Raw genomic sequence first — 24,652 nt, forward strand, 5'->3', positions numbered from 1 at the left:
TGTATCTATAGCTTTTTGAAGTAAATCGATAATAGGATATGCTTGCCCATCAGTTTTCTCTTTAAGGCATGAAACGCCCCTTAATCACATGGACTTAGATAGGGAGAATAAACGGATGAAAGCCATCGTTGGATATTCCTATGCTCAATCCACGAAGCAACTGAGACATAGCTGTGAGGTTTAGCGTTGTAATCAAGCAACCAAACTGCATGGTTTTGATTGTCGTGTTAGCGGTCCATTAATCTCCTAAAGTTGAAGTAATGAGCCGCATTCATTGTTTCATTTTCGGTGCGTTTTTCACAGTAGCGGATGTCTATTGCACGTATTATCATCACCTTACGTCCGCACCCATTCGACACTGCACCCGAACTCGATTTCTCTTCCGAACGACGCCATTCCCTTTCCATCTCACAGATAGAACCATTTTTTGTCCATGGACACCATATGGCCCAGGCCGGCTTTTCGTTGATCAAAATTCCGTAAATAGCACGTAAAATATACCAAATGCGTTTCCAGCTGGCTTAGAATCAACTCACCAACGACATATTTTCTATTCAGTTATTACACTTTCAGTACTCGTGTTATAATTGTGTAGCATATGACATGGAAACTGTATGTTTTGGCTAACAGACTTCTTGGACTCTAAACTTTGGTTTCGTGAAAAGCATTCTCAATTGCAGTAATCCGTTCTTGTCTTTCGAGTCCCAATATACCCGGTCACCCCTCGCTGGTCTACAATCCCAGTCTCCGTTTTTAAAACGTTTACGCCATCCATATAGCGTGCATTGTCCTAAACCCTTCTGGTCTAACGTCTTCACAAATCTTCGACTAATTTTCGCAGCGTTGTAGTTTTTGAGAAAAAAACTTGGACAACTGAGTCCAAGTTTGTTGTGTTTAGATGTTTTTCCTACTAAACTCATTTCTCCCAGAATAAATTCGGCTTTCATTTAAAAGTTTCAAGAAGATTAAAACACTGACGAGCTAAATTCGTCTGCTAGCAACGTGTAATTCATAAATTATTGAATTTTAAAGTCCGCCGGATTTGCTTGTAAGAGCCTAAAAGAGTAGTGATATAAAAATGAGCATAAATCTAAAAAAAAAGAGTACGCCCTTGTTTGAAAGTTTAGTAGCACTTCAAGCAATCGAAAACTTAGTATTAATTCTTAAGAGACAGTCACTGTAAGCGAAAATTGTAAATACAAAGCCGGAATAACGAAAAATTCAGACGCGAAGCTGATATAAAATGTACTTTCACACTAGGATTCAAGAGCTAACCTTTTCGAACTGTGATAATTTTAACAGTGAATTTGATTAAAATTTATATATAGATAAATTTTAATTTATGAGGAATAATGTGCTCAAAGAAGGTTACATAGTCCTGATTTAAATCGATTCCAGACTTCCTCGGAATGAAACTATCCATTCATTAAATATATTTGAAAAACAACTCTTGCTTTGCTGTAAATTCCTTTATTTGCGTTACAAAACAGCCCATATATTAATGGTAACAATTTTAATCCTTATTTATGTGCACTCCGTGAGAGAAAACGTATAAAAATGAATAAACCTCTTCTTCGAGCAAATGACGCCGTCGATATTCATAGTAGTATACAACACCATTTCTTGTAAAACAAACAGAGAATGTTCTAGACACTAGGTAAAATTTGTTTGTGTTACAATGGACGTGTTTGGCAAAAGTCAATACTTGTTAGGAGTTGTTGACAGCATGAAGGCATAATGAGGACTGCCGTCTCGTTAATAAGTTACTTAAGTCTGGTCGGTTTATGACCAAAGCTTTCCTCAACTAACGCATGTATGGCGGCCCTGATGTTCGGATGTTTTTCGAGCACCTCGTGGAAGCTGTCTACTGAGAGACTGAAGGCTGCACAGTACGTCTCTGCCTTCACCGATACCCTGCGTTCGCACTGTACAAGAAGACACATCTCTGTAATTGTGCACGCGCCACCAGATGGCACCAGTCGTCAGGTACTTTGAGAAAGTGAGCTAATCGCTTTTGTTGAGCTTCCAAGCTCATCAAATCATTTCTAGAGGCGGGAGTATTAGCTAAATTTGTACAAGTGCTAACAATGTGATATTAATAATTGGTTAGCTTTTATGCTCCCATTAACTAAGTTGTCTTCACCAATTAAGTGGCTTTTTCTTGCCGATTAACTAAATAATTTGCTCTGATTGTTTTTTCGAATCGTCTAATTGAAACTATTCAGTCTAGATATGTTGGTAGACTATAATGATGTGTCTGGCAATATTACATAATGAATCAATTATGAAAGAATTATAATAGTCGGCTAGAAAGAGCCCCATACCTCCAAAATAAGCGCCATCACGCAGCCATAGAGGACCTTTGTCAGTAAGAATGTGGACTCTTCCACTTTGCAAGAAGTACATTTTGTAACCAATGCTACCCTTCTTGATGATCAGATCCGAAGGTTGGAAGAACTCATATTTCAGATGCGTGACGAGGTCGCTAATAAACGCGTCATCGATAACCGTCGAACAACCAAATAGCGGCACTGAGCGAAGAGCCTCGAGACAATTTTGCCGCATCACCATCTTCAAAGATTTGATATAGCCAAGATTTAAAGAGAAAGATTTTATCTGTATCGCCCGTCCTGGGGCAACCAGTATTTTTTCATATAAGTAAATTGTGTAATACTGGATTTCATCTATTTTCTTTTTCAACAATCTCCGCTCGCCAATCATTATAGTTGGAACAGAATATTAAAGCAGCACTACTAGCGTGTACTTTTATCACGAAACATATGCACCGATTAGAAGCCTTGGTGTTTCATAGTTAGTGATCTTAGCAATAAATGATTATACAAAAAACAAAAAACACCGAATTTGCGAATTGAGATGTGTTGGTAGAAGGCCTTTAAAATGTAACACAGCCCTAGAAACATTGAACAGACTTTAATGATTTTGCGGGTAATTCTCAATTATTTTCACTATTATAATTGTTATTTTCATTCTTTGTTTTCTAAACAAAGGAAAGCGAAGAAATTCTGAGAAACGTATTCTATATTAGAGGACGTCAAAGTTTACAGGAAATTTTGAATGGCCAATGGTACCTTTCTGACATAAATTTTTCAAGACTGTTTCGTTTTTTTCTTTTTTACTTCAAAATAAATGACACTGTCTGCAAATGTGTTTTCATCTTACAGAGTGAAAAATGCAAATAAATTTCACGAAAAACGTCAAACTTATCTAGCATAAGATTAAGTAATAGTCTAAGCCCCCTGTATATTAGAAAGGCTACTACCTCTCGAAGTGGTTCAGAGAGCACGTTAAGAATACGCTCCTCATCAAAAACTTTTCCTCGGTACCTCCTGTCAAAATAATCTCGAATCTTCTGCCGCATGCTTTCAGGCAGCGATCTATACGCCATATAGTCCTCCACCTCGCGCATCTAGTAGTGAAACGAAAATGAAATTAAATCGATCAATTCCGAGCGAAACGTATTGAAATTTCATGTATATTACCAATGTATGTATATAATGTGCTCTTTTCGCTGCGTGCTCAGACTCATCCAGACAATTGAAAGAGTTCGTTTTTCAAAAAACCGTCACAAAGACGCTGGAAATCGAAAGATTAGCTTAACATTAATGGCACAAAGTGCATCAGAAGAACGTACTTATGCGTAGATCTATTACGCTCATTAGTTTTTATAAGTCTTCCACACAGGCTTACCTGTTCCATGCGAAGTCGCGTGGAAAAGTCGAGGTTCTGTATTAACGACGCAATGTTTCCCAGCAGAAGAGCGTAACAAGTTGCTCCGCCAATCATCCCTAGATCACATTGTATATAATATTTATCAGTTCACTAGATTACGGATTCGGTCTTAAATTTATCGTGGTTACAATTGTGCCATAATGATAATAATGGTGAATAGCTATCTAATATGAAAGGAGTCTCAAAACTAAACCAATTGGCATAGCTATACTCAGGTCCTCAGATTTACATACATACTGGCGTGTTAGCAGTTACAAAAATCTGAAAAAATACCTATGATCCAATCTTACGAAACTTATCCACCTACCTCTTTTCTAATGAATATGAGGAACATTAGCACATAAATATTTCACACAGTCTGTGTCAATAAAAATGTTTATTATTAAATAGCTGCGCGATCTTAAAACTACTAATTTTTGTTTTTGCCAATTTTCAAGTCACAAAATAAATAATATGTTATCTGGTAACACATTTTTAACTACTGCAAATAGCACTACAATGTAGAATGACTAACCCATCATCGTAAGAGTCATGTCCGAGACAATTTCGGGATTGAACTGTCCATAGCCAATGCAGAGCATCTGTGAGGACGCGTTAAACATTGCCCAGATGTATTGTTCGTACCTGTCACAGAAAAGTGTATCAGGATGCTATTTCACCAAATACTATATCGCGAATTAACCCAATTTAAAAATCCACCTCAAATTTCTAGGAAATTGAGATTATCTCCGCGTAGTACCTAATGGTCAGATATTCTGTGCCGGTTTTATGCCAACAAAATAGGCACAATCGATACTAGATCTGGCTTGTGGAAATGTTATGATTTAGCGTCTTTTTTTGTTGTTAAGTTGCGTTTATATACAAACTAAATGAATAAATACACTTAAATACAATTGATACACAACTCAGAACCCAGCGTAATTAGACTAGCAAGTATCTGGCAAGTCTCCGTAAAGCTCCCTGCCTATAGATGCCGCTTCTGAAAGATCACATTTGGCACAGATTGCGTGTGGATTGAAATGCTAATAATCACCATGCAGCGCCTCGGAGGTTATGTTTTATCACCCAGGACTTCTCCGGAAAATCAAGAATCACGCAGACAAGAAATTGTAAACAGGCATTCCAATGGACGACACAAAGCATCATGAGGCCGATATTACAGATACGTAGATACACGCCTGACGAGTGCAGGAACTAATCAGACAAGTGAAAAGGGCACATGGAATCACATAGTATAATGCACACATTTTATCTTTATAGGAAAAGCATTAGGTTCTTCAGTAATAATTTTGTGCGGAATTTCTATTTTTAGTTTTACTTTACTGACTGCCCTATATAAGTTCTATAAAAAAAATACTTGTAACATACATTATGACATCTAATATAAATTCCAATCGTACATTTAAAATTTTTCTAAGATCGTTTTTCAAAGTACTCACGTAGTTCTCCTGTAGCCCGTACCAGTAGCCGATTAATCGAGAAAACCGTAACAGCTTAAACAGGTTAATCAGCTTAAGCAAATGAATAAGTCGAAGAGTTGGCTGGAAGTCTTTCCCTGAAAATTTAAGAAATATACATCATACTGGTACGCTAATGGCGTCAAAGTCCGAGATAGCTGATAGTTTTATCATTATTATTACATGTAGGTACTTCTCAATATCATTATCGTAGTAAAATTTATATGTTACTCTTTTGTGTAAAGTTCATCTTTGCTTCGGTCTGACCTTGATTCGGGACTATGGTTAAAGACACAAGATCAAACGGGATCGCTGAGATGAGGTCCACGAGAAACCAACGTTGAAAGTAGCGTTTAGATACTACCCAAGGGTCCAAGCTGAATTGAAGCGGGTCTTTCGATATTTTCACGCCTGTTGAATCGACGGAAGAACCGAAAAAGTAAAGGATCACACTATCTTAAGTTAGCTTACTAAAACTGTACCTATTTCCATAGACCGACTGCACTCAACAAAAATGTAGTCTGATGTTGTAAAATTACGACCAAGAAGTTGCGCATGTTTCTTCACGTAATTTTCATTACCTGTGCGGAAATTGAATACGAGATCAACCCCGTAGACGATATCGCTGAAGATGCTTAGGGCCATCAAAGATGGTTCTCTCGATATAGAAAAGAATGCTACATCCAGTGGAATTACAATCATGTTCAGGATAAGCACGAACAGCATAAATATGTCCCAGTTTACCCTGAGGTCACCAAAACAGCCACACACAAAAGAATATGAGAGGTAGTAATGCACGAGCTTCTAGTACGACCAGACGAAATCAACTGAAACGTAAATCGGATTCTGTGAACAAGTACATTTTAGCTAGCAAACTAATAACTTCAACAATGTAAAATACATTTGTTAATGCCTGAATGGTTCAAAATAAATGGGCCTTGATTTAATTGCTTGCATTTGTTCGCCAGCGGAATTCGGATTTACGCTAAGCCATCGAAAACAACAAGTCAACAATTGCTTTAAATTTCTGCAGTCTTTTCGTAGCTTTAAATAGGGCAGATTAGCGTGTTGCAGTCAGTGATTACGCTTTTACCTATCTTTGTATAAGCAATGACTGTACATTGAAAAGCTATTTATTTTGTTATCACCGCTCCAGCACGAAACGAAGTAGGTTTTCACTCCAATTCAAACTCAGAAGGTCCCTGACATGACCCTAATTGAATGGGCAAGCACGTTAGCACTAAACTGTGATGCAGAGAAGATCAGAGTACCTAAGCGCACTTTCCGGATGGATCATAAACCGAAAATGCGGTTTAGACTCCTCAGCTAACGATTTTCCTCGGTGCCACATGTCCACCTCGTCGCTTTGCTCCATGCTATGATACCAATGCATACTATCGTTAACACCTATGACATGTAAGGCAGAAAAGAACCATCGTTAGTTTATTATCATTTATTGTTTATATATATCCCGGGAAACAGTGTAGAGCTAAGAAAGGGAACGCGTGCAAACGTAGTTACCTCTTTATTGTTTAAATCATGCGTTCGATAAGGTTCTCCAGGCCATTTGCATTGCTGGAGTTTTTTATTGAAATGCACTTGCCTCCGTTGGCGAAAAAGAACCTGCGAAGTGTGCCTACGAGATTTGGGTCCTGTGAGACAGTCTCGAAATGTGTACTGTCCTGATTAACCGATGAGTGAGGTTGTTTGAGCGCTCGGCTCTCAATGGAGTCACCGAAGGCCTTATCACGAGATCCAATTTTGTCGCTTACTTCGTCATGAGCGCGACAAGCTGTAACCATGAAAAGCAAAAAAGGTTAGTGCAGCAACTAAGAATTAGAATAAGGATTCCATGAACTTCGTTTGCATATCATACTATACGAATAGTGGATAAGACTTGAATCTAGTTTATATAACTTAGTATCGACTATCGTCCAGGCCGTAAAACCTATCAATCAAGTTACGCACGAGGCAAAGCAAGATTTGTCTATTAATTACATTTATTTATTACTATTATATTTAACAATATTATGCTTTCTAATGGTAACTTCTTGTTGATTTTAGACATTTTTTTTAACTACTTGCTCATATATATACATGTAGTCAATAGGTCCATGCGATTTTTGCTTAACCTATGCAGCTACGATCAAACAATAAAGTACGAGTACAAGCAGTATACATTGTAAAAAGCAAGATATGTGTCGCATAGTACTACTGTCAAGACACGTGTCCATATTCGGGTCATTCCGCAACTGGTTAAGTTGATTAATGTTGTTCCTCTTACTATGAATCTATCCTTCGGGTCGCTCGCTTTTTACTAACTGATTTTCTTCATTTACTTAGTTGCTTCAAGTGTTTTTCGAACGCGTCAATACTCGCGTGTTTTGCCAAAATAATTGGTGCTCGGAAAACGGTGGGCCTACTGGCCAATTTTTATGTAAAATTTTTGTGTCCCCTATTTGAAACGTATTTTTCTTGCTGGTTTCATTTTTTGATAAGCATTCCACGTTTGGGCTCACCGATGTTCATCTGAGGAGTGTTTTGAGGTTGAAATTTTTTACGGTATTCGTTTTAAATACGGCCTCGCTTGCGTTTTTTTCGCGTGAGTATTACTTTTCCTTGGGTTGCCATGTTTTTTCGCGTATCCGTCCGGCTGGAGACCATGCCATTACTGAATATGATGTCACACTATAAGTCTTTATTACCTCTGCCTTTTGACTGTTCTGATCCATCTTTCTAAGTCAACACTAGTAAATCCATTCCATGTGATTTATGGAAAAGCTAATCGATGTTTAAAATTGCTCGTGACAACGAGTTGCTTAACGGTTATAGACACTACTAATGGGATTCATCGTCACGGCAAAAAATGACATAGTCTTACGTAATTGTGCTCAAGAGACTTCAGAAACAATAAGGCACTCGAGGCCAATGATCAGCCAAGGACCGACTACCTTTATTGTAATAATAAAAGATGGCCGTTTCGATAAATGAAAGAATAACTTTTATTATTCACACATATTACGTAGTCTTTTTTTGTTGACGGGACATCAAGCGGCGATTCCCAGTAATAATGGGCTCAAGGTAACCATACAGGTTTACCGGTTCTGCTCACTTAGCCACCTGTTAAGTGCTACCACTCGAGATTTTTGGCCATCCTGTCTCTTTTCGTTTTGCTTGATATTTTTTCGTAACTGGTTTTGTAAAATCGGGGTTTTAGGCCAGAATCGCTTTCTACAATTTACCGTGCCGATCATGTATTGGTTTCAACTGTACTCAACCCGCCTGAAATATATCAGATATCAGCGAAATTGTACTGTCAGCGAACAGCAGTTAGCGGATCTGTTTACCATGTCTAATTGAAATCAGTGTTTGGGGTTTTTCATTCAGTAATGCCCAAAACATTGCTTCAGACAGCTCTCAACACGAAACCAGATGTGTTTACGTCTGCTTCCAAATCTAATCCACCTCAAGTGTCCTAAAGCCAGTAAGTACCACTACCTATCACAGAGACTGTCTATGGTGTCCACAGCTTTCGTACGTGCGACTCAGCAGAGCTCTTAACGCTGAAATGCTCACTAGGTGCGTATAATCCCACAGATGAACCTATGAATCGTTTGTCGTATATGACTGCTATGGATGCTCAAGGACGAAATTAGCTCCAAGCTCGCTCCGAGTTGTCAGTAATATGCTAAGCTTTCTAGCACATCATAGCCCAGTGTTTCGGAACCGCGTTATTTTAACGTTTCGTCACCGATTGTTTAAATACGCAACCACATGTTTTCATTTTCATGCTCCGAGGTCTATATCAGCTCACGCCGGATTAATCCATAGTGCGTCACACAATTTGGAGTTGTACGGCGTTTAGTACCTTTATAGCACCGGAGCAAGGAGTTTTGTTATTCAAAGAGCCATCCTCACTACCTCGCCTTGTCTAAAATGTATGCATCGGAGTACTATTCATTAATAACGACAGTTTGACCGAATTTGTTTAAATCTGCATCCGTTTATTGGCAAAATACCCTACGTCGTAATGGATACTAACTAAACAATCTGCTAAGATGGCGTATAACTTCGAAAACTAATTAGCTTCCCGACACTCCATTAGCAGGTCTTCTGAATAAAGCAGTAAAAATAATATATTTTAATATATATAAAATTGCTTCATTGATCCACATGCAATCGGACTCTACCATAATTTGTTACCAACGTTACCATGGTGGAAACTACACAACGGATCTATCGTCTCAGGAAGACTTTGTTGCGCCTGCACTTGTTTATTTACTGTTACACTGTCTCCCTGACCGATAATCCGGTACCTTCTTAACTCGAGTTTTCATTTTCTATCTTGGAAAACAAAAACCATCCGAACTGTGCTATTGTTCCAATTAAGTCGTAGATCTTGAGTCCCATTTAGGTTTCAACTGTTATAGCCCGACCGGGGTTGTTTGCACTAAATGCTAGCCGTGAAAATCGCTTTACTCGGTTGCATCACAAGCATACGGGAAGCGCTATCTCTTTTCTTTGTAACCGTAACGAATACCTCGTCGAGCCCAATTCCACTTAAGTCACCTAATTAGTCCACCCGTGGCAATCGTAGTATCCTTAAGTTTTTGAATTCACACACCCGCCATGCGGCGCTGTCTACTGCACGAATTTAGTGTAATAATTGTAAAGAAAGAAGCATTCGGTCTAATCGGAATCTTAAGCAGCAAAGACCTCTAGGTATATTAAGGCCTTCCTTTAGCTCGCAGTCTGCCTACCCTCAGTAAGAGGCGCTTTCTTTAAACGGCGCTGCCCTCAAATCCATGTCCAAACCTGAAGCGGTCTATTTAGGATCGGTTGATAATTATTAAGTCAATATTACTAGTCATTGTTATAACACATTACCTTGCAGAAGTGGCAAATCGATTTCCACTGTTTTTCTATGACGTAATTCATCATCGAACTCGACGTCGCTCTCCAGTTGTCGATTTCGACGTACCAAATGCGCTGCCACAGAAGCTCGTTTTGGACCATATCCACCGGCCGTCGACGCATAATTACTGCGAGAAAAACTTGAAAGATTAGGAATATAATTATTTATATTAGCACTGACAAGCAGTGCCCTTCAAGGCGAAAATAATTTTTGAGAATCAATTCAAAACGATGTCTTGAGTTGAGGTCTTGAAGTTCTAATCATTATGTGCACGTTTAAGATAACAATAAAAGCTACTTCATGAGTACATAGCCAATGACATCTTCATATGCTATTTTTTTTCGTCTTATTATTTACATACCATGAAAGCACTAGTTATTTTATAATTCCACTATTCAGTACACTATATTATGAAAACAATCCAAACAAATAACCCGTCTCTAAATTAGAATTGTTTTCATAAAAAACTTTTTTTTTAGTATGACATTTAGTGATTTCCTTTTTCCAAGAATCCATGTACTGTTTCCACAAGCGTACTTTTTGTAGGTTCTTTGCGGTCATGTAGGTAGATTAGATTAACTTTGGGGAGATAGAAAATATGTTGATTCAATGAACAATAAATGAAGAGATCCATATATGAGGGAAAAGCTTGGAAAAGAATAATTTGAAAAATTATTATTACATTTGCTCGATAATAACAATCCATTGATACGATTTTTTTTATTCGTTTCTTCCAAGCCAGGCTTCTAATGCCCCGTATTCAAAATCATACATATGTTCTGAGGACGGCAGCGTCGTCTGTTGACACGTGCAATTCAAACCGTCAGGCTGATTCCCTAGTTTTCAAACATAAAAATGAGTTTTCCTAAACATTGATCCTTTTCCAGAGTTGTTGACATCGACTCACAAACGAATAATCGTTATTTAATAACTTAATTCCTTTTACATGATTAAGTGTTCGTTAAAGGTGCAAAAACAAGATGCTTAAGTTGATAAAGTCTACTTGACAAAGCAGCGTAAATTTAGCAAAAAAAAATAAGACAGGCCATCGCAGTTCGATTAATGATCACGCCTAGAATTAATATTAACTAGCTTTTCAAGAGACTAAACAGGGCAAAACATCGTCGTTTTTGTTTATCGTTTATATTCATTCAAAGATCGCTGTCAAGCGGATTACATTATCCCAATCGCGTGGTCTTCTAACATTAACTCTTGTTTATGTTTACAAACGCTTAGTATCTATTATACGCAAATGAAACAACAATTTTCTACTGTATATGTCGAATATCGTTAGTCCAAACTGTATATATATGTTAAATAAACAATCATTTTCAATTTAGAACTGAATGTTTAGAATTCTCAGTGTGAGTTTTAGACGGTTGGCGCATACCACCACGAAAAAGTCGTATATTTGAACAACTCATACGTGCTTAAGTTTCGTAGGCGAACTCGTTACCACAGCATTACGGCACGGACAATTATCTTCGACTTAGACTATGGCATTTTCATATATCCAGCAGCAAATAGAATCAATTAATGAATTCCGTAAAAATGTCTCATACTTCAAGTACGTTGATTTATTTCTTTGTTCTGGTCGTTTAACTTATACAATTTGTTATCTTTAAGCATTACTATTGAATACCCTTCTATATCTGTTTACCTATTAAAAAGGCCACATGAACCCTAAAGTATTATATAACGTCTTACGTAGATTAAACAAACTATGACGTTAAGGTTAATGCGAAACCTGCTTATCTAGATGCTGGTAGAACCGAGCCAAGATTTTATAACAGGCAATATAGGGGACACACATGTGAAATGAAATCCCAGTCTGGATTCACGTGTGACAATTATATAGAATTTACAGACAGAGGTTGGCCCATATAAACTTCAAGTAATATCGTTGATTAAAAATATTGGCTTTCACCGGAATATTAGCTAGGATATTTTAGACCGCTATACGTCAGGGCTACACTGTTTTGTCAGTGATTTTTTTAAGGCAGACAGGAAATCACCGACTTTGTATACTTTGATTTTATGTAAACAAACACCGCGCAATCTACCTCTACTATGTGCCCTCATTTAGGGATTGAATAATAAGTAAATATTCATGGAGACTAAGGAGATTATCCACGAATTCTTTATAAATTGCATTTTTTGTCGTACGGAGGTTACGTATTTATACATGTGGGCATGATAGAGCCATTTTTATTTATTTATGATTAATATGTAATGCGCATTTCTTAAATTAAACGTGTGCTATTCATCGCGGTGAATTACGTATAAAATAAAATACTACTTTACCGTATCACTCGTTTGGGATTCCGTATAAACTTTTTCGGTCTTGGCCGAACCTTCATATCTTCCTGAGGATGGGATTCCGTTTGTTCGCTTCTTGCAGAGGATGGCATCGAGCTGCACGATTATACATTCGTATGGCTGTCACAAGAATTTTATAGTTTGCTTACAAGATCCCAAAGGTTTCCGAAAAAAAAGATGTATACTACTTACTACAAGTGATGGCTGAAGAAAGTTTTTTATAAGCAAAATTATTACGTGCAAAAATCATCTTAACATCGAACCATTTCGAATTTTTACAATTTCCGCTTCGATCTTGCCCACAGATCGTTCGCTTGAATCGCACAATGGCGCACTGAAGAGTCAGACGAAGTATTTTCTTGTAAACTGCCCTGTATACGTCTCAATGACTAGCAGTAACATCTTCGCGTTTTCATAAAATACTCGGCAGCAAAAACTGGAACATACACGCGCACTCGTGTGGAGGCTTAACTAAGTACTGCAATAAACGTTTTGGTGTTCCGCAGTAGATACGGAACGTACATCAGAAAAATACACGCTGACCACGGCTTGGGTCGCGGTTAAAAATAAATTATAACGGTAAATGCGCCAATCTTGGTCCGCGTACTCAGGCGCGATCTCAGGACCACTTCCCGACACGCGTAGGTGTTTCTTAGCTCATTTAGGTCGTGTCGATTCACGACGGTTTTCGATTTCGACTGCTGATTTAAGTCTGACTGAGTACTGTCAGGCTTATCGCTGTTCGGGAAACTATCCGTTAATGAGCTGTTGGCAGGTGACCGCAGACGTCAAGTAAGCGTGGTTGTGTTGAGCGCTGGCCAACGCGGCGGATTTTCCTTAAAATCAGATATCAACGAGGTATGGCTTCTGCAGACTGTTTTGTCACGTCGTAAGATTACTACTGTTATTGAAGGTAATTGACTCCGTTTGTCTCCCAGTTATGAATGTGATAGTTCACGTTTGCGATTTACCCACCAGCCGTTCATTGCCATTCTCTGTGTATCTAATACCGAAATTTAGTTTCCGTCTACGGGTTTGGACGAGCCACGGTGAGCGAATGCGATTCATAACACTGGACAGACGCTGATTCATATGGGCATCACAGCAGTCTAATCAAAGTGGCTTCTAACCACTCGCATCTTCTTGGCCTAGGCACATTCTTTCAATTGGCGCTAAGTTAACTTTCGTGAAATTTTTTTTAATTCGATAATTTGGCCCACAAGCCTTTGCAGATGTCAGTCGAAATCAATTTAGAAGCCATAAATCAGGAAGAGGAAAGCCTCTACGTGTAAGCAAGTATTCTTAATAATTTGCAGTTCTAGCCAAAGTCGGATTGGAGCTGAATGATCAATGTGTGTTAACATAGGTTTAGGAAAATGATAACATAACCTAAAATATATTATTATTATACGATCAAAGTACATTGTTAGACTCAACTGTATTCAAGAGTTGGCTATCAAATTATAGAGCTGTACAGGCAACCCAACTTAAGACAGACGTGAATCTTTAGAATGCCAGACGCGGCGAAATATATCGTCTATAAATAGCAGAAAATTTGTCTATAACCGACAAACCTGAAGGGATGCGACCTTTCGTCGGAGATAAAAATTGAGAACATCGAAGTAACTCGAGCACTTGAATTCGAGAGGCCCATCGATAGTCGGGCGGCTTTTTTCAATGCCATAGAAGATTGTCGAAATTTAAGATATGCGCGCTTAAGTCGACCCAGTGCAGTCTAGATCATTGATCTAGTGCAGAAAGACACGGAGACGTAAGAAAAAAATCTCTATATATTATTCAAGGGTTTTAGAATTAGTTTCCTTTATACTATATTATATAGAGATGAAAATAGCCATCAGCCTAAGATAGAAAAATTTAGTTATGTAGTAAGTTACTAGAATCAGATATTCGTAGATGTGGTTACATGAGCTCAAACACTCAACAGTATGTAATCTCTTTTAAACAGAAAAATGTATGAAAGCTAAAGAATTTGTAAACTATAGTGGCATAAGGTATATAAAACGAACACATTCTGATTGATACCAACCAAATAAAAAATGCCAATAATTCCAATTTAAATTTAAATATCGTCAAACAAGAGGTTGCGAAACTGTCCTACACCAGCAGATATAATAGAATAAATTTCTCTTCGAAATGTTATTACCACACTAAACATTTCACAAACGCCTGTTTAACTCAATTCAAATTTATAATATTACATAAACCTTCTTGTCATGTCATTTTTTATACCGCAAAAACATTTGTTTATTCATACGTCGTGAAGAGGAGTGACGGTGTATATTATGACTGAGCTAATTTGCAAAGCAATATGCGCATAGGATCTAAAGTTCGTAAAAATATGTACAGTTTTTGGCATAAGTATTTGTTTAGCATATGCCAGTTATCTTTCAAAGGTCTCTCCATATTCCTTTTACATGTACCTTAAGGCAATTAGTTGTAAATGGTGCATATTGAATCAAAGCATTCAGTACAAACGTTCAATGAATTGATCATAGTTCTTGTACGTTCTTGTAAGTTGAACGAGATATTCCTAGTACATATATAGATAATATAACACGTTGACATTCGAGACGTTTACTCACTTTTAGGCTACTTGCTTTTGTTCGTTTGGATAATTATGCGCTATCTTACTGTTTCTTAATGCTTCGCCTTAGTTATTTACTAAGACTTTCGAACGTCGCAAAAATGTTTCCCATTGAGTGTTTTCCCAGTCAGAAGAACGTACGGATGTGTGCAGTGCTCAGCGTGCTTCGGGATTACCTAAACGAGTCCTCAGGAAGTAAGGGGGGTTAACACTACATGCACACATAACAGTGATAATGGTCAGGATCAATGTTCTTGGCTGCTAAAACGCTAAAAACGTAGTTACAGAATTAAGTAACAACCCGACAATCCAAAATGAAGCTTTTCACCTCAATACTTGCATGTTACGTTGATTTGTAGTCGTTGTTTGACAATATACTGATTTTAGTAATTCTGTGTGAATCATTCCCTGTTCATTTTGGTAAAGATTTCATAGAGTTTTGTTCACTCATCTGGCAAAACATACCTTCAAAACTGTTAAACAGTCACGAAGTTCAGGATGAGAGCATTGCACAAACGGGTTTAACACATTGTTATTATAGGAAATCAGGTTTACCGAAGTGGTTTTTTTTATTAATATCCTTGGAGCACTTATTGTTATTGCTATCGTCCAAATGCGAATTTTGTGGAAAGCCCTATTAATTCGTTGAATGAACCTAGATTTTAAGGTGGAGGCTGAAGCATTGTATTAGCGCAAAGTAATCCAAGGATTAATCGGTAAGAGGTGTAATCCGGGCATTGGGCACTGCGTTACTTAAACATGAAAAAAATTCCGTTAAGGACCCCCGGAGCGGTAACTGATTAAATCGAGATACAACACAACTATTGTAGCGGACATTTGTGGTACGGATTACGTACAAAAAAAAGTTAGATATTGATTAAGTATGTTGTAGATAGATAACCTTGTTTTAGCCTAGCATTTAACAATCAATAGCTGTATTTTTCAGTTCTTTAATCTTTGAAGAGTCATTAGTTGAAAGCTAATAATTCTGAGACTGTAATGTAAAAGCTGTTTTAGTTCGAACTAGTAGATCAAGGGAAAAACCGAACATACGTAGTACCAACAATGCTTGGCTAAAATTTTCTAATTAATAAAAACATATTTTAACATTGGCATTACATTTCAAAATTGGGAACATTAGAGAATATGTAAAATGTTGTGACCAACATCTATGCAGGGAATTTGATCATTATGAGCACCCTTCAATGAAACTTTATCCAAAATATGGGAAAAGGTTGATTTTATGAGAGGGGTAGTTTGCTTAGTAGATACCCGAACTGTTTTATATTTAGTAAAATTGGCTTTCAAGGGTGAGTACAGGGAATCCTACTAATAATTATTAGTGTTAATAACTATTCTGATTTTATCACAGCAGGGCGAAGCAGTTTGCTACAAAAGCCACGCTGCATTCGACTCTTGTCCTCCAAACACAATTGTTTCGAATAAATACAAAGATATCATGCTTTTCAAAACATGGCTTTCCTTCTCACTGACGTTTGTCACTATATGCTAAAAGTAAATCCAGCTAACACAGCTTAAACATGGATTTGGTTTTATTGCCGACCCACTTAACCTTATATAACAAGTCGTCTAAATGCTGCATTACTTGCATCATCAAATTGAATTGAATAACCAAATAGTTGCTGACATTAGAATCATCTGGCATTCTAGAGGTATCTATGTATTTCTTAATCTGCTAGTTTTTTTTGCTTTTATTTGAATTAATTATAAATTGCCTAGACAAATTCTAGTTAAAAAGTACCCGAATTATATCTTCTTTAAAACAATTATAAGCTTGCAAGCAACATTAATTAAAGCTTGATTTAACTTTGGTAACAGGTTTTCCAAAGACACCCGAGTAACATATATAACAATATTAATAATGGCAATATGAACAAATATTAGTGAGTACGATTTGCAACTAGCCAAGAATGCAAAAATCTTTTTTTTTTTTACCTGAATAGTAGATTTCTGCTCGTATGAAGCTAGTTAATGGAGCTCATATTTCAATAGAACAGGCGTCTAGCACGCCCAGGCTATAAGCTGACTATGAACTGCAAAAACGAGGACGTTTGTGGGCGCTTGTTAGTTGTATAGAGAAGTCGAAATTTCCGAGTACTTTGCCTTGGTGAGTCCCCGATGCGAGGAGCATTCTTGGTCAACAGCGATTTCGTGCATCATATTATGATGCGGTTGATGGAGATAGAGAATGTAGAAGAATGGACCAGGATTATCTGCACAACGTGTTATCTGGCTGCAAATTTGTCTCTAAATTATCACAAATTAAGGACACGCATCTCATTTGATAGTTTAATAAATTCTGTTTCGATCTACATATAGCAACATTTATTTACATTGTTCGGTGTTTGGATTCAACTACACCGCAACGTTCGCAACACATACACTTACGGTAGGTGTATGGATTTCACACCTTTCGTTCTTTTCCAAAGGCATTCGCGTCGATATCGTCTACTACTGTTTCTGCCCAAACCAAAATTGCTGTTTGCTCGGTTCCATTACCCCACTGTTTTCAAATAAAGGTAACATTTTCGACCTAATTCCTCACCCGACGTTCCACTGAGTTACGTTGTTCATGATGAGTCGCATAAGACCTCTACACAATTTGCAGTTAGTGTCATTAATGATTGCATATTCTAACTACTTTCAATCTGATAAAAATAATTTGGATGTAGGCATGACCCAATGAAAAAGAAAACGGGCTTACCTTAATGAAGATTACCATACCATATCATCAGAATAAATAAGCAAAGGGCTTAGAATTACTTCTCAGTTACATGTCGATTCATGGCATTAGCATGTTGTAAGATACGTAATTGTAACGTTAATTCATCTACCTGTACGGTTCGTAAATGACGGAGCAAACGACGTCGTTATAATAGACTTCCCTCAAAATCCTCATCAAATTCTCAAATATTTTACTGTAGCACTTTTCTTAATTTTTCTGCTTCTTCTAAATCGTTACACATACTTTATAGAGCAAAAAATATTGTATCGAGTCGATGCAACCTTCCAACTGCGATTAGCAACCGGCCAATATGTCCATTGTAGATGTTCTCTCATGAAGTCACTGTGTCTTCCCTAGTTCTTAGATTAAAACTTTAGCAACACGCTGTTTCCCTCTTCATATGCTTGGTATACCTATCGAGCCGCCAATCTCTTTATCGGCTTAGAACACATAAAAATAGACAAACAAAATCGTGAGCAAAGTGACTCCGGCTGCAACTTTCATATACGTGGAGCGCATGTTCAGAGTGGTTGCATCTTTTTTGTACTTTTGGCTGAGCATGTTCAGGTTCGTGGCCTTCGAATCGAGCTCACTGAGCGAGGCACCCCTCTGCAAGACATCATCCAGATTCTCAACCATGATCCGCTGCACGTCTTGTAGTTCGTTTCCGAGCTGAGCAAGATTTCGACGCACTCGCGAATCCTGGTAATTTTTTTTGGCTTTCTGTGTGTACGTGTCGAATTCGATAAATGCGTATGGCCTTTGTACGTTTTGGACACCGTTACCGTAATATTGTAGGAACTCGTGGCAGATGTCTTCAAGAAAAGCGAATGCTTGCTTGCGGCTAAACGAACGTTCGCACAATGTCAGAAAGATTACCCCGTGCTCGATTAAATAATGAAAATAGTAGTTGCCTGTCTCAATTGTTGAGCGCTGGTTTGCAGTAGCGCCTAGTTTTTTACACAGCATCTTCGCTTGATTTTGATACTCGGTGTTGACACGGCGCAACTCATCATCGTCCTGAACTGAGGCAGACAGTGGCATGCCATCGCTCGCACGGGCAATCATTGTCATCAGCACCATGGCCTCGAAAAAAATCGTGGACTTCCCGATATAAGGATGGTAGCTACCTTTGTTTCCTTAATAGTAAATCGTCGCTTCTTTCTTAGTTCGAATCACGCACACAAACTAGACTAGTGTTATCAGCTGGATATGCAGGTTAAGAATTTGCGTGAAAGGTAGCAATACGCAATCGATGAAAACCCGATGCTTTTTATGCGCCTGAGTCGAAGACAACTCGAACAGATGAGCCACCGAACGCCTGTTTCCCGGTGACGTGTTCCAAATATTCAGCAGTGAAGACTAAATGCTGCCCCCAAGTGCGTAAGCGTTTTCCCGACATCAATAATCACTATGAGGAAAGCCCCATTAGATGAATCTCCAAGAAAATTCAACAGTGAGGTATATTTGTGGATCGCTTACGTTCTAGTGATAGCTTCGCAGACGACTGAGAAGTTAATTCTCGCTTTAAAGCGCCCTTTTTTACTCTAAACTGCGCAGCTTACTCACTAGCTCAGCGGTGCAATGAGCTCTTACTGACCATCAGGTGTTTCACACTTTGTGGCGGGAATGATTTGAATCGCTGTCAGGTTTTAGCAGTAGAATACATAGTTGATTTATAGCTGGCGATGTGGAGTATTATTAGAAAGACATGTTTTTTTTGCGAATATTCTGCATGAAAATTAACGGAAAACTATGCTAAACATAACTGAATTAATTAAACTCTATATATTAAAAACATATAATATGACTGTTCGTCTTATTCGAAAAATGTACTGATATCCCAAGTAAACAATATATCTTCTAAAATGATATAAACTATATACTAATAAATTACAATTTTTATTTATTTTGAGCAAATGTCTCGAAAGGTACATTTCATTACATCACTTAGCATTGAGCTAAGATAAAGGTGCAGAGACTATCCTTTCGATATAACAAACTATACTGTTTACTAGAGGCATTCAGTCCATTTAACAGGATGTACTGTACGGAATTTGGCGGAACTCAGTGTACAAAGCGTAGTTAGCTTTTAGAAGTCAGTGGCTAAACGAACTTATGCACTTTTAATCTCACATGTCTATAGGGTACTGTTAATTTGCTTAGCCATGGAGTTGTACGGGTTTGAAGGGTTGCAACCAGTTAAAATAGATATGAAGCACCCAGAAGGATCAACGATGAGAATACATGAAGTTCTCCTCGTGCTTTATTATGTCAAGTAAAGTTCAGTGATGTGCAATCAGTAATTCAACACTTATATGAGTTCTTATACGACACGGCTTGTGATTCCGTGGCTTCTACCAGTTTTCACATTTAGGCGTTGGGTGCTTTCATTATCCGTTTGGAGGCCGTCAAAAGATTTAGGCAGTCAGTAATATAGGTTTGAAACAGGGAACACACACTTCATGGTGGAGGAGGCCGGCCCTTTAAAGCCATGCTTCACTAAAGCAGCATCGAGCGTAAAACTAGTAACACTTCGATGAATATATTGAGTATACATTTTCTTCAAACAGATGCTTTTAATATTGTTTTCATAATCTCTCCGTCTTTTTTTTACTCATAAAAGGTAAAATACAATGAAACTGAGTAGTATACCTTGTACACACGGCCAGGCTTACGGAAGCTGTTATAAACATGTTACATTGTTTTTACTGAATTGTATGAAAATTAGATTACCTCTGCATTGTACATAAAAAAAAACATGAATAAATTAGTCTGATGGTTATGACAATCAAAAAGAAAAATTGTGAGAGGACTTTTGCACATTTATTGCAGAAAACGCACTTACATTTATATGAAACGGAAAGCCATGTTTTATGTTTATTGAAAATGGTTATTGCAGTTATTGAGCCGAATGAACAATTTACGGGCATCTATTTACATTTTACTAGCCGCACTTACTTACCACAGAAAAATATATCAATCAATCAAAGTTTTGTTCATTTTTGTTAGATAGCACTCCACACACTTGGACAATTTGGAATACTAAGCTTTCTATCAGATTCTGTATTACACATATGGTAGCTTCACGGGGCTGGCTGAAACTTATATCATAAGATAATTCCTGGCTAGCGTTCACGAATCTATTTAGGACCTACCAATAACTGCGTTATAGATTATACACTATGATAATGCCATTTTCGGAACGTTACCGAACCAGACTGCCTAGCGATTGATTTTATGACAGGCAAGATGTATAATGCAGATCCCAAGCTTAATCACACCTAGTATAAACACCATATTCAATCATGAAACTTATGTATTTTACAGAGGTTAATGTGACAGCATGTCTGTTAGACCGGACAAGTCCGTTCCAGGTCTTGTCCGTCCAGACTCACACTTGATAAATCTCGGGATCGATTTTCGTGAATCTTCAATCCTATTTTACCAGACTATCCTATGTAAGATCATCGCAGATAAACGGATTGAGGATCAAACTGTTGAAATCTTTTACATTTTTCAATAACAAATCTTTGGCGATTATACAAGATTAGCAACTCTTGGTAAATGAATAGATTAACATATGTCAGCGGTAGACCCGAAAGACATAGCATGTTTTGTGTCTGAGTTTGATGGCCTCGGTTTTGGTTGAATCGTTGGTCAATCCCAATTTCGAGACGGAGGAACGAAAGCTGACAAGGACATGTCGCATATGGAAGCGACTGCTTTCGTAAACAAGTAAATCGTCCACATAGAGGAGAACCTTTACCATATCTTTCTGGCCATCTATTTCGTGTAAGATCCTTCAGCAATACCGAGAAATGGAGAGGGCTTAAGTTATTACTTTAAGACACACATATAGTCCGGGACAGCGCTGATGATTCTAAGACCCCATGGCCTGTTTTCTTGTAATATTTTTGCGAGGGTGGAATAAGAGTAAATTTCTTAGGACGGTGTCGAAGGTCTCTTTGAAGTTTACGAATGCTATATAAATATATTGTCGAGGGCTACTTAGGATCCGCTTGATTTCAATAAATAGGATCCTACATGTCGTTTCGGTTGAATGGCCCCTCTCGAAGCTGCGTTGTTTCCTGGGCACTGATAGCCCTTGGGAACACGTTTAGTTCCCTTGCCAACAGGTATGAGCGAAGTTCATATCAAGCTATTTTCTTCACAACCCCTTGCTATGACGAATATTGGCTTGCGTCGCCTTGCCGAGCTCCCGGCGACCTTAAAGTGTTCATTCTAAATTCTGGCCGGTCCCGCTGCCTTTCTTGAGCGTAGGTTCTTAAGCGCTTAAGGAAGTAGAAATCCTGGCCCAGCATAATGGGTTCTATACCAAACTAATTTCTAATAATAAACGATAATGGCAAGAATGACTATAATTGCTTAAAAATAGAATGTATCCAAGCGAAGGTTTATTGTTAACCGAAGCCAGGTTCTCAGAAAATTTAAAATCAGCGAGTTTCTTTACTATTTTCTCCTAAAATTGTAGTAGCTTTACATGACTTAAGTTAGCGACTATATGACACATAGTAAATAGGCTTCAGGGGCGACGGTACTAAAGCAACATGAAGTGTTGAGTTACGTGAAGGTTTTGGAAGATCATCGTTGTTTATTACCAACGCCAAGTGATATTTTCACTACCTTGGATAAAGAAAAATATTTTTTAACTATGGATTTCACCGAAGCTTATTTCCAAACAATAATTGAAGGAGGGGGGGGGGGGGTAAAACATCGTTAGCATTAAAGATTTATACTGGTATAATAGACTGGCCTTCGGAATAAGAGCTCCCTCTGCCATTTTCCAGACACTAATAGACTAACTTATGGCGGCTCTAGCAGGATTAACAATTTGTTTTAATAGTGTCATAGTTGTTCATTTTCAACCTTAATAAGATACCTGAAAAGCTCACTGAACAAACTCATGAAAAAGGTAATTTTTTTCAGAGGTCAATCACTTCCTTGCATTTATTATTACTACAGATGAACGCAAACGGGGCTTTCATAAAGTCGAAGTTATATTAAATGTACTCTTACCAACGGCTGTTCCAAAGCTAAGGTAATTATTAGGAGCGATTAGAAATTCTGAAATCAACAATTCACAGATCCTGTGCTGTCGCAAGAAGGCTAAGGAAAATCGCGACCGTTTAGATAAATTATTTCCAACAGATATGAAGATGGTGTAGTCGAAGGAGTATTAATGATGTAACAAAAGAAATACGATTAAGTATATGTTCTTTTAAGTCCTGACTTATTATGACTTCTAACTTTATATAGTTGTCACTGCAGATGCCAGCCAATGTGGCTTTCAGCACAGTTATTTAAATGGTTCTGCAAAAACAACACACCCAGTCAGCCGATCATTGGAGGAGGTCAAATATCGGTATGCACAAATATAGAAGGAAGCCCTGAATATGCGTGTTATCGATTCCGCAGCAATTCTATGGCTACCAATTTAAGGTCTAATATAAAGGTTTTAATGAGTTAGCCAAGATTTATCTTCTATCGTACACTTGTTTCTAATCAGCAAACTCACATAATACTGACAGAAGAAATTACTTCAGAAGTTGAGAAAAAGTACAATATCACATTTCTAGAAATACCTTATTGTATTGCCTGTTCACTTCAAACAGCTGGCGGCTCTTTCCAACACGGAGAGAAAAGTCTCCGTGCCCAGTTCTCAACCTGGACCACTTCACCTGTAGTAGAATTCAATAGGCAAACATGCTACCAGTATATTATTAAGAAGGCTGTTCATCATGACTTGTATTGCTTCCTTTCTCCGTGAGATTTCTTCGATTTTGGTTACCACAATAAACGCTATTCTGTGAGTACATAGTTGAACGTCATTTTGCAATTTTTCCTCATTCTCTTGTTAACCACCAAAAACAGTCGATTGCGCATACAACACTAAATTGTGATACGCTATTTGTATTCTGCAACGTTTCCTTTCGAACCATTTTTTCTGTTACGTAATCTTTTGATTCACAGGAATCTCTGATATGGCTGACCAACGCTATGATTGAGCTATGCCTCAGGCATCAGGTCGTCAATAGGATACATGTGTTCAAACGTTCTTTACTGCAATCTTGTATTGTGTGTTAGAAAGTTACTTACGCATTTCGGTGGTTTTGTACTTATGTATGATTTGGAAACAATTAGGCACAACCATTAGTTTCAAGAACTTATTATTGGTGAACTATTTTATGTAAAAGAAACAGTATTTCGCAAGTCCAGAGGAACTCATATCCAAAAGAGCTGCTATGGCAGACTCTTATTTAAAGCCTATCATGAAAGGTAAGCCATGTTATGTGTCTTGATAACATTTATATTCCACGTATATTCAATATTCATCTAAACGATACATATATACACATCTTTTTATGAATTTTATCGAGAGTGCGTTGCATTTTTACCACTGCCAATTACGTCTGCCAAGCATTTGTTGGCGTTGTAAAGTAAATGCAAGTTTTTTTTCTAGTCCCTCTAAGCTCAAGCGTCGACTCAGTAGCTCGGGTGGCCAAGCCTTTGGTTAAAAGACTTTAAAGGTTAAAGCGACATATACTAAACACCTTGCGTGATCAAAAAGTTATTTCTAGTACACTTTGCTGGTAATTATGTAGCTACAAGAAACCATCTCACAGAGTTTTATAGGAAATGACTCAGCTTTGGGTCTGTAAATATGTATAACTGGGAGAAGTAATTTGGATGACGAGACATTAAAGTATACCTCGGATTTTTTAGAGTAAGTCCATAAAATTTGCGTACAACCCTAGAAACTTTTCCGTTCTTGCTATGACTACTCTCTTAAAGCGAATCGGCACCTAATAGTTCGTTACAGCGGTTCCCTGCAAAGC

At 37.8% G+C, this 24,652-nt stretch overlaps 2 protein-coding genes across 4 annotated transcripts; both read right to left on the reverse strand.

Annotated features, from left to right (window-relative positions):
* Positions 1–1,454: 1,454 nt before the first annotated feature.
* LOC111259343 (potassium/sodium hyperpolarization-activated cyclic nucleotide-gated channel 2) lies at positions 1,455–15,792 on the reverse strand. Of its 3 annotated transcripts, XM_022831292.2 has the most exons (16): positions 15,512–15,792; positions 15,045–15,222; positions 14,016–14,189; positions 12,427–12,537; positions 10,095–10,249; positions 6,811–6,999; positions 6,479–6,614; positions 5,789–5,952; positions 5,475–5,618; positions 5,190–5,305; positions 4,784–4,944; positions 4,265–4,374; positions 3,709–3,806; positions 3,281–3,427; positions 2,325–2,571; positions 1,455–1,925 (listed from the first exon to the last, which is right to left on the reverse strand). In XM_022831292.2, exons 3-16 carry the CDS (start codon positions 14,123–14,125, stop codon positions 1,801–1,803), a joined length of 2,013 nt encoding a protein of 670 aa, XP_022687027.1. In that variant the 5' UTR covers positions 14,126–14,189; positions 15,045–15,222; positions 15,512–15,792; the 3' UTR covers positions 1,455–1,800. The 3 variants fall into 3 exon arrangements, with proteins under 3 accessions (XP_022687027.1, XP_022687028.1, XP_022687024.2); XM_022831293.2 differs by lacking the exon at positions 12,427–12,537 and having other exon boundaries at positions 1,455–1,945; positions 15,512–15,785; XM_022831289.2 differs by lacking the exons at positions 14,016–14,189; positions 15,045–15,222; positions 15,512–15,792 and having other exon boundaries at positions 1,455–1,945; positions 12,427–13,230.
* A 1,552-nt stretch (positions 15,793–17,344) lies between these two features.
* On the reverse strand, positions 17,345–19,415 carry LOC111259349 (vesicle-trafficking protein SEC22b-B-like). The gene has a single exon (XM_022831306.2). The coding sequence runs from the start codon at positions 18,873–18,875 to the stop codon at positions 18,234–18,236; it is 642 nt and encodes a 213-aa protein (XP_022687041.1). The 5' UTR covers positions 18,876–19,415; the 3' UTR covers positions 17,345–18,233.
* Positions 19,416–24,652: the final 5,237 nt, after the last annotated feature.

This window comes from Varroa jacobsoni, unplaced genomic scaffold (genome assembly GCF_002532875.2).
Source record: "Varroa jacobsoni isolate VJ856 unplaced genomic scaffold, vjacob_1.0 scaffold_322, whole genome shotgun sequence".
NCBI lineage: Eukaryota > Metazoa > Arthropoda > Arachnida > Mesostigmata > Varroidae > Varroa > Varroa jacobsoni.

Coding starts and splice junctions, on each gene's coding strand:
- LOC111259343 (XM_022831292.2), bottom strand. CDS start 14,125: ATGGCATTGAAAAAAGCCGCCCGACTATCGATGGGCCTCTCGAATTCA. Junction 3,807..4,264: donor CATGACTCTTACGATGATGG/GTTAGTCATTCT, acceptor AATGTGATCTAG/GGATGATTGGCGGAGCAACT. Junction 2,572..3,280: donor TCTCTGAACCACTTCGAGAG/GTAGTAGCCTTT, acceptor AAATCTTTGAAG/ATGGTGATGCGGCAAAATTG.
- LOC111259349 (XM_022831306.2), bottom strand. CDS start 18,875: ATGGTGCTGATGACAATGATTGCCCGTGCGAGCGATGGCATGCCACTG.